General features: G+C 47.0%; 2 protein-coding genes across 2 annotated transcripts; one reads left to right on the top strand and one right to left on the bottom strand.

Moving 5' to 3' along the window:
• Positions 1 to 752: 752 nt before the first annotated feature.
• LOC121842401 (lipoyl synthase, mitochondrial-like) lies at positions 753 to 1,394 on the bottom strand. The gene is made up of 2 exons (XM_042312400.1): positions 1,099 to 1,394; positions 753 to 909 (listed from the first exon to the last, which is right to left on the bottom strand). Exons 1-2 carry the CDS (start codon positions 1,195 to 1,197, stop codon positions 754 to 756), a joined length of 255 nt encoding a protein of 84 aa, XP_042168334.1. The 5' UTR covers positions 1,198 to 1,394; the 3' UTR covers position 753.
• Positions 1,395 to 3,019: 1,625 nt separating this feature from the next.
• LOC112237889 (60S ribosomal protein L9) lies at positions 3,020 to 7,215 on the top strand. The gene is made up of 3 exons (XM_042312399.1): positions 3,020 to 3,116; positions 3,516 to 3,631; positions 7,035 to 7,215. Exons 1-3 carry the CDS (start codon positions 3,071 to 3,073, stop codon positions 7,182 to 7,184), a joined length of 312 nt encoding a protein of 103 aa, XP_042168333.1. The 5' UTR covers positions 3,020 to 3,070; the 3' UTR covers positions 7,185 to 7,215.
• The last annotated feature ends 2,701 nt before the right edge of the window (positions 7,216 to 9,916 follow it).

Here is a 9,916-nt window from a genome sequence, read left to right as displayed (position 1 = left end):
TCTCTCTATAGGTAGTGTTGTGGTGTCTCTATGTTGTCCTAGGTCTCTCTATAGGTAGTGTTGTGGTGTCTCTATGTTGTCCTAGGTCTCTCTATAGGTAGTGTTGTGGTCTCTCTATAGGTAGTGTTGTGGTGTCTCTATGTTGTCCTAGGTCTCTCTATAGGTAGTGTTGTGGTGTCTCTGTTGTCCTAGGTCTCTCTATAGGTAGTGTTGTGGTGTCTATGTTGTCCTAGGTCTCTCTATAGGTAGTGTTGTGGTCTCTCTGTTGTCTTAGGTCTCTCTATAGGTAGTGTTGTGGTCTCTCTGTTGTCTTAGGTCTCTCTATAGGTAGTGTTGTGTGGTCTCTCTGTCTTAGTAGGTCTCTCTATAGGTAGTGTTGTGGTGTCTCTATGTTGTCCTAGGTCTCTCTATAGGTAGTGTTGTGGTCTCTCTCTCGTCGTGATGTGTGATTTGTCCTATTTTACTATTTGATTTTTAATCCCAGCCCCGGTCCCCGCAGGAGGCCGTCAATGTAAACACAAAGATAAACAAAAGGTGACATTAAAATAACCTGTATATAGGGAATAGGTAGTACAGACAAATTTGTTTAGATACACACATAGGTCCCGTTCCATCTTATTCCCAAAATCTTGACCAGAGCCTCATGGGGTCAGAGTCGAAAGTAGTGCACTACATCGGGAATAGAGTACCGTTTAGGAAGCATCATATATATAAAGGAACCTCTATTCCCCCACCTCTCTCCCTTCTGTCTCTTCAGGTCTCCCTGTACTCCTCCCAGTTGTTCTTCTCAGACAGCTCCCCGGATATAAAGTCCTGGAGGCCGGGCCCGTCATCGGACAGCTCCTTCTTGCGGTCCTTCTGTGTCTGGGATGACCTGGCCGCTGTGGTCAGTCCGCTGACGGCGTACACCTTCACACGGACCGGATATTATCTCACTACACATAATGCCTCTGCTCAATCAGTAACCCGAGGCCAAGGAGGATCTAATCAGCTACTTATGTTAGCATTAGCCATACTTAGCTAGTATAAACATTGTATAAAACAAAGAGAGACATTTCAGTGATTATCGGAGCAGTCTGGTCAAGTAGATGTACTTACATGTTGGTTGCATTTGGGATTCAACCACAGGTGGTTGCTGGAGAAACGACCCGCAATAAAATAACTTTGTTTGACCAAAGCCATGACTTTAACTAACATTTGCTAGCGTCTGTCATTGACATTAAGCATTTCTCTGGGATCGAGTACTTAGGCCTGGTATTAAAATAAAACTTAGAAAATAATAAATAATTTCGTCCACTACTTAATGAATCAATTGATATCGATTCTTTTTATATCCAGATTTATTCTAAATGCTATGTTTTTTTTCTGGGGACCAAAGACGTATAATTTATCAATATATCGCAGTATTTTACGTCCATCATCATCATCATCATCATCATCAATTGTTTAGTTACGTCTGATCCACGCGTAGCGCCGTGATGGCGTAAGCACGTACGAACACTACAATTGCGTGGTGACGTCCTTCCTTCGTCCTTTCCTCTACTACCGGCGAGGTAAGAAATGGTGGATAACGTTTCTATCGCTGAAAATCAAACTCCATCTGTGTTCCTCGATATCTAAAACGCCTAATTTTTCACCTTTACGAATTTGCTATATGTATATTGACGTTTCGCATTTATTTCCACCCCAAAACCAGTCGATATAACTATATATAGTTTGTTTTGCCACCCACCCCTCTATCCTAGGCCGCAGTCGCCCCCCATGCCTGCCTATCCGTCTTTTTAGTAGCCAGGGCAACGTGAATAATGCTCAACGTGTGTAACATATAACGTTTGTCTTGTAGGTACATGGTCGCATTGTTTCAGACCGTTTTAATTAACATGTGTAGGTTATAAAAGTTGTTTTCCGTGGGAGAGGGACAGTGTTCATGACTCGCTATCTGACTGGTTAGTTGCATGCCTGTCTGTTATAGTCGCTATCTGACTGGTTAGTTGCATGCCTGTCTGTTATAGTTGCTGACTGGTTAGTTGCATGCCTGTCTGTTATAGTTGCTATCTATCTGACTGGTTAGTTGCGTGCCTGTCTGTTATAGTTGCTGACTGGTTAGTTGTATGCCTGTCTGTTATAGTTGCTATCTGACTGGTTAGTTGCATGCCTGTCTGTTATAGTTGCTATCTGACTGGTTAGTTGTGTGCCTGTCTGTTATAGTTGCTATCTGACTGGTTAGTTGCGTGCCTGTCTGTTATAGTTGCTATCTGACTGGTTAGTTGCATGCCTGTCTGTTATAGTTGCTATCTGACTGGTTAGTTGTGTGCCTGTCTGTTATAGTTGCTATCTGACTGGTTAGTTGCGTGCCTGTCTGTTATAGTTGCTATCTGACTGGTTAGTTGTGTGCCTGTCTGTTATAGTTGCTATCTGACTGGTTAGTTGCGTGCCTGTCTGTTATAGTTGCTATCTGACTGGTTAGTTGCATGCCTGTCTGTTATAGTTGCTATCTGACTGGTTAGTTGCATGCCTGTCTGTTATAGTTGCTGACTGGTTAGTTGCGTGCCTGTCTGTTATAGTTGCTGACTGGTTAGTTGCGTGCCTGTCTGTTATAGTTGCTGACTGGTTAGTTGCGTGCCTGTCTGTTATAGTTGCTGACTGGTTAGTTGCGTGCCTGTCTGTTATAGTTGTTATCTGACTGGTTAGTTGCGTGCCTGTCTGTTATGTTATAGTTGACTAGTTTCCTTCTGTGTCTTTTTATTAACGTTTACTACTCTACGGTTTCATTTGGACAGTCAACTGGATGTACCGGGTTACGTATTGTATGACGTTATCAACGAGTTACCTAAATATGACAGTCGTGTAAACACACACTCATAATGTTGCTAGTTACCTGCCTGACGTTAGTTAAATAAAGTTAAAAGTCGTCCGGAAATCCCCAGTCCGCTCCGTAACGTTAGTTAAATAAATAAAGTAAGTTAAAACTCGTCCTGAAATCCCCAGTCAGCTCCGTAACGTTAGTTGGTTAATATAATGTATTGTAATCCTCAACCTCACCTAACGTGACTCTCTGTCTAACCCCAGAATGAAGACCATTCTCAGTAACCAGACTGTGGATATCCCCGACGGTGGTGAGTTGAACTACTTCCTTAAAATCCGTTGTTCATTTACTGAACCATCCAACATGTTGATAACTGTGGAATCTTATCAATAGACTAATCAAGGAATAGTTTTTTTAACCAGACTATACAGTCAAATGTTTACTGATGTTGCCTAGTGAGTTATTGGTTCAGCCCCCCTAGAAAAGGACTACAATAACTTAATGCCATTCCACTAAGTTACTGTAGTCTGTCTCTGGCTGGCATCCTCAAGAGGTTTCGCTCGTGCCCGTCTTCATCAATCCAGCATTTTAGCCTGACTATAGTTGGGTTTTAATGCCATATATTCTAGTGGCGTGGTTAAGATTGTCTAGCTAGTTACTGGTTCTGTGTGTGTCTAACCCCTGTTGTCTCTGCCGTGCCCCCCCCCAGTCGAGGTGAGGCTGAAGGGACGGACTGTCATCGTCAAGGGTCCCCGGGGGGTTCTCCGCAGGGAGTTCAACCACATCAACCTGGAACTCAGCCTGTTGGGGAAGACGCACAAAAAGGTATGGAGTCTTGTAGAAGTACTTGGCAATGGGGGGGGGGTCTCCCAGATAACTGTTGTAATTTTTTATTTTTTTATTTCACCTTTATTTAACCAGGTAGGCTAGTTGAGAACAAGTTCTCATTTATAACTGCGACCTGGCCAAGATAAAGCATAGCAGTGTGAACAGACAACACAGAGTTACACATGGAATAAACAATTAACAAGTCAATAACACAGTAGAAAACAAAGGGGGAGTCTATATACAATGTGTGCAAAAGGCATGAGGAGGTAGACGAATAGTTACAATTTTGCAGATTAACACTGGAGTGATAAATGATCAGATGGTCATGTACAGGTAGAGATATTGGTGTGCAAAAGAGCAGAAAAGTAAATAAATAAAAACAGTATGGGGATGAGGTAGGTGAAAATGGGTGGGCTATTTACCAATAGACTATGTACAGCTGCAGCGATCGGTTAGCTGCTCAGATAGCTGATGTTTGAAGTTGGTGAGGGAGATAAAAGTCTCCAGCTTCAGCGATTTTTGCAATTCGTACCAGTCACAGGCAGCAGAGTACTGGAACGAAAGGCGGCCAAATGAGGTGTTGGCTTTAGGGATGATCAGTGAGATACACCTGCTGGAGCGCGTGCTACGGATGGGTGTTGCCATCGTGACCAGTGAACTGAGATAAGGCGGAGCTTTACCTAGCATGGACTTGGACTTGTAGATGACCTGGAGCCAGTGGGTCTGGCGACGAATATGTAGCGAGGGCCAGCCGACTAGAGCATACAAGTCGCAGTGGTGGGTGGTATAAGGTGCTTTAGTGACAAAACGGATGGCACTGTGATAAACTGCATCCAGTTTGCTGAGTAGAGTGTTGGAAGCCATTTTGTAGATGACATCGCCTGAAGTCGAGGATCGGTAGGATAGTCAGTTTTACTAGGGTAAGTTTGGCGGCGTGAGTGAAGGAGGCTTTGTTGCGGAATAGAAAGCCGACTCTTGATTTGATTTTTGATTGGAGGTGTTTGATATGAGTCTGGAAGGAGAGTTTGCAGTCTAGCCAGACACCTAGGTACTTATAGATGTCCAAATATTCAAGGTCGGAACCATCCAGGGTGGTGATGCTAGTCGGGCATGCGGGTGCAGGCAGCGATCGGTTGAAAAGCATGCATTTGGTTTTACTAGCGTTTAAGAGGAGTTGGAGGCCACGGAAGGAGTGTTGTATGGCATTGAAGCTAATGACGAGGCTTGGCTGTATCGTTGTTTCAGAGAGCGCCTCTAGAGAAACAAGTGAGTGTCCCGACGATTCGTTAGCGTCACGGTTGCACCAAAACTACAGCAAAAATAAACGTCTTGCTTTGTAAGTCGGGTTAAAAGATGGGACCTATATGTGGCGGGAAACCTCAGGAAGAGACTATTTAATGTGTCTATAATATAAACATCTTTTAAACGACCAGCTGCAGGGGAGATGCGCCTCTGTCGCTGGGCTGCCTCTGTCGCTGGGCTGCCTCTGTCGCCGGGCTGCCTCTGTCGCCGGGCTGCCTCTGTCGCCGGGCTGCCTCTGTCGCCGGGCTGCCTCTGTCGCCGGGCTGCCTCTGTCGCCGGGCTGCCTCTGTCGCCGGGCTGCCTCTGTCGCCGGGCTGCCTCTGTCGCTGGGCAGGGAAAAGAACTGAGTAAATAGTTCCTTTATATAGTGAGAGGTATTAATGCCATCCTGTTGTTTACGGCAGGGTAACCTAGTGGTTAGAGGGGAGGGGTGGCAGGGTAACCTAGTGGTTAGAGGGGAGGGGTGGCAGGGTAACCTAGTGGTTAGAGGGGAGGGGTGGCAGGGTAACCTAGTGGTTAGAGGGGGGGTGGCAGGGTAGCCTAGTGGTTAGAGGGGAGGGGTGGCAGGGTAGCCTAGTGGTTAGAGGGGAAGGGTGGCAGGGTAGCCTAGTGGTTAGAGGGGAGGGGTGGCAGGGTAACCTAGTGGTTAGAGGGGAAGGGTGGCAGGGTAGCCTAGTGGTTAGAGGGGAGGGGTGGCAGGGTAACCTAGTGGTTAGAGGGGAGGGGTGGCAGGGTAGCCTAGTGGTTAGAGGGGAGGGGTGGCAGGGTAGCCTAGTGGTTAGAGGGGAGGGGTGGCAGGGTAGCCTAGTGGTTAGAGGGGAGGGGTGGCAGGGTAACCTAGTGGTTAGAGGGAGGGGTGGCAGGGTAACCTAGTGGTTAGAGGGGAGGGGTGGCAGGGTAACCTAGTGGTTAGAGGGGAGGGGTGGCAGGGTAACCTAGTGGTTAGAGGGGAGGGGTGGCAGGGTAACCTAGTGGTTAGAGGGGAGGGGTGGCAGGGTAACCTAGTGGTTAGAGGGGAGGGGTGGCAGGTAGCCTAGTGGTTAGAGGGGAGGGGTGGCAGGGTAACCTAGTGGTTAGAGGGGAGGGGTGGCAGGGTAACCTAGTGGTTAGAGGGGAGGGGTGGCAGGGTAACCTAGTGGTTAGGGGGAGGGGTGGCAGGGTAACCTAGTGGTTAGAGGGGAGGGGTGGCAGGGTAACCTAGTGGTTAGAGGGGGGGGGCGGCAGGGTAGCCTAGTGGTTAGAGGGGAGGGGTGGCAGGGTAACCTAGTGGTTAGAGGGGAGGGGTGGCAGGGTAACCTAGTGGTTAGAGGGGAGGGGTGGCAGGGTAACCTAGTGGTTAGAGGGGAGGGGTGGCAGGGTAACCTAGTGGTTAGAGGGGAGGTGTGGCAGGGTAGCCTAGTGGTTAGAGGGGAGGGGTGGCAGGGTAGCCTAGTGGTTAGAGGGGAGGGGTGGCAGGGTAGCCTAGTGGTTAGAGTGTTGGACTAGTAACCGGAAGGTTGCAAGTTCAAACCCCGAGCTGACAAGGTACAAATCTGTCATTCTGCCCCTGAACCAGGCAGTTAACCCACTGTTCCTAGGCCGTCATTGAAAATAAATACAAATTCTTAACTGACTTGCCTCGTTAAATAAAAAAAATAAAAACACAACAGTTGTTTCGACAAGCAACAGTTTCCTGAGCTTTGTGTGTTTTTAGGGTGCAGACATGTCCCTTCAAGTTACACAACCCCTGATTCTGCCAGCCACACATTACCTGCTGATTTTAACGTTTTAAATCTTCCTATAGTGAATTTGCATCATGCATTCATAAACCATGTCGTGGGTCGCTCTAAAACCACTCGCGTGTTCACCATGTCCTGTTACCTCATTGGCTAGCTACCAACCTGGTAACTTTGGCTGATCCAATCATGTGGGGACACAGAAGGGGAACCTTGTGATCGTTGCTTTTTCTCTCCCTGGAATAAACCGATTTAATGTTGTCGTGAAGCGTTGCTAACTGATAGTTCTGCTGGTGAATCCTGTATTTATAAAGCCCCTTCTTTTCATCAGCTGATACCTCAAAGTGCTGTCCGGAAACTTCTCTCCTCTCTCTGTGTTCTAGCTGCGTGTGGATAAATGGTGGGGCAACAGGAAGGAGCTGGCCACAGTCAGAACCATCTGCAGTCACGTCCAGAACATGATCAAGGGAGTCACCATGGTGAGTGTTGGCCCTACTGTTAGTTACCATGGTGAGTGTTGGCCCTACTGTTAGTTACCATGGTGAGTGTTGGCCCTACTGTTAGTTACCATGGTGAGTGTTGACCCTGTTACTGTTAGTTACCATGGTGAGTGTTGGCCCTACTGTTAGTTACCATGGTGAGTGTTGACCCTACTGTTAGTTACCATGGTGAGTGTTGGCCCTACTGTTAGTTACCATGGTGAGTGTTGACCCTACTGTTAGTTACCATGGTGAGTGTTGGCCCTACTGTTAGTTACCATGGTGAGTGTTGACCCTACTGTTAGTTACCATGGTGAGTGTTGGCCCTGTTAGTTACCATGGTGAGTGTTGACCCTACTGGTTAGTTAGTTACCATGGTGAGTGTTGGCCCTACTGTTAGTTACCATGGTGAGTGTTGGCCCTACTGTTAGTTACCATGGTGAGTGTTGACCCTACTGTTAGTTACCATGGTGAGTGTTGACCCTACTGTTAGTTACCATGGTGAGTGTTGACCCTACTGTTAGTTACCATGGTGAGTGTTGGCCCTACTGTTAGTTACCATGGTGAGTGTTGGCCCTACTGTTAGTTACCATGGTGAGTGTTGACCCTACTGTTAGTTACCATGGTGAGTGTTGACCCTACTGTTAGTTACCATGGTGAGTGTTAGTTACCATGGTGAGTGTTGGCCTACTGTTAGTTACCATGGTGAGTGTTGACCCTACTGTTAGTTACCATGGTGAGTGTTGACCCTACTGCCCTACTGTTAGTTACCATGGTGAGTGTTGAGTGAGTGTTGACCCTACTGTTAGTTACCATGGTGAGTGTTGACCCTACTGTTAGTCACCATGGTGAGTGGACCCTACTGTTAGTTACCATGGTGAGTGTTGACCCTACTGTTAGTCACCATGGTGAGTGTTGACCCTACTGTTAGTGGTGAGTGTTGACCCTACTGTTAGTTACCATGGTGAGTGTTGACCCTACTGTTAGTTACCATGGTGAGTGTTGACCCTACTGTTAGTCCCATGGTGAGTGTTGACCCTACTGTTAGTTACCATGGTGTGTTGGCCCTAGTGTTGGCCCTACTGTTAGTTACCATGGTGAGTGTTGACCTGTTAGTTACCATGGTGAGTGGCCCTACTGTTAGTTACCATGGTGAGTGTTGACCCTTAGTTACCATGTTAGTTACCATGGTGAGTGTTGACCCTACTGTTAGTTACCATGGTGAGTGTTGGCCCTACTGTTAGTTACCATGGTGAGTGTTGACCCTACTGTTAGTTACCATGGTGAGTGTTGATCCTACTGTTAGTTACCATGGTGAGTGTTGATCCTACTGTTAGTTACCATGGTGAGTGTTGATCCTACTGTTAGTTACCATGTTAGTTACCCATGGTGAGTGTTGACCCTACTGTTAGTTACCATGGTGAGTGCTGACCCTACTGTTAGTTACCATGGTGAGTGTTGGCCCTACTGTTAGTTACCATGGTGAGTGCTGGCCCTGTGTTAGTTACCATGGTGAGTGCTACTGTTAGTTACCATGGTGAGTGTTGGCCCTACTGTTAGTTACCATGGTGAGTGTTGACCCTACTGTTAGTTACCATGGTGAGTGTTGACCCTACTGTTAGTTACCATGGTGAGTGTTGAGTTAGTTACCATGGTGAGTGTTGGCCCTACTGTTAGTTACCATGGTGAGTGTTGACCCTACTGTTAGTTACCATGGTGAGTGTTGGCCCTACTGTTAGTTACCATGGTGAGTGTTGATCCTACTGTTAGTTACCATGGTGAGTGTTGACCCTACTGTTAGTCACCATGGTAGGTGTTGATCCTACTGTTAGTTACCATGGTGAGTGCTGACCCTACTGTTAGTTACCATGGTGAGTGTTGACCTGTCTCTGTTGACCCTACTGTTAGTTACCATGGTGAGTGCTGGCCCTAGTGTTAGTTACCATGGTGAGTGCTGGCCCTACTGTTAGTTACCATGGTGAGTGCTGGCCCTACTGTTAGTCACCATGGTGAGTGTTGACCCTACTGTTAGTTACCATGGTGAGTGTTGACCCTACTGTTAGTTACCATGGTGAGTGTTGACCCTACTGTTAGTTACCATGGTGAGTGTTGACCCTTGTTAGTTACCATGGTGAGTGTTGGCCCTACTGTTAGGTGAGTACCATGGTGGTGAGTGTGACCCTACTGTTAGTCACCATGGTGAGTGTTGATCCTACTGTTAGTTACCCATGGTGAGTGTTGACCCTACTGTTAGTTACCATGGTGAGTGTGGCCCTGACCCTACTGTTAGTTACCATGGTGAGTGTTGATCCCTACTGTTAGTTACCATGGTGAGTGTTGGCCCTACTGTTAGTTACCATGGTGAGTGTTGACCCTATGGTGAGTGTGTTGTGACTGTTAGTTACCATGGTGAGTGTTGACCCTACTGTTAGTTACCATGGTGAGTGTTGACCCTACTGTTAGTTACCATGGTGAGTGTTGACCCTACTGTTAGTTACCATGGTGAGTGCTGTTACCATGGTGAGTGTTGACCCTACTGTTAGTTACCATGGTGAGTGCTGGCCCTACTGTTAGTTACCATGGTGAGTGTTAGTTACCATGGTGAGTGTTGACCCTACTGTTAGTTACCATGGTGAGTGTTGACCTACTGTTAGTTACCATGGCCCTACTGTTAGTTACCCTACTGTTAGTTACCATGGTGAGTGTTGACCCTACTGTTAGTTACCATGGTGAGTGTTGACCCTACTGTTAGTTACCATGGTGAGTGTTGACCCTACTGTTAGTTA

The sequence above is a fragment of the Oncorhynchus tshawytscha genome, unplaced genomic scaffold, assembly GCF_018296145.1.
Source record: "Oncorhynchus tshawytscha isolate Ot180627B unplaced genomic scaffold, Otsh_v2.0 Un_contig_8535_pilon_pilon, whole genome shotgun sequence".
In the NCBI taxonomy this organism is placed as follows: Eukaryota; Metazoa; Chordata; class Actinopteri; order Salmoniformes; family Salmonidae; genus Oncorhynchus; species Oncorhynchus tshawytscha.
This window is presented reverse-complemented; position numbering and strand designations above follow the sequence as displayed.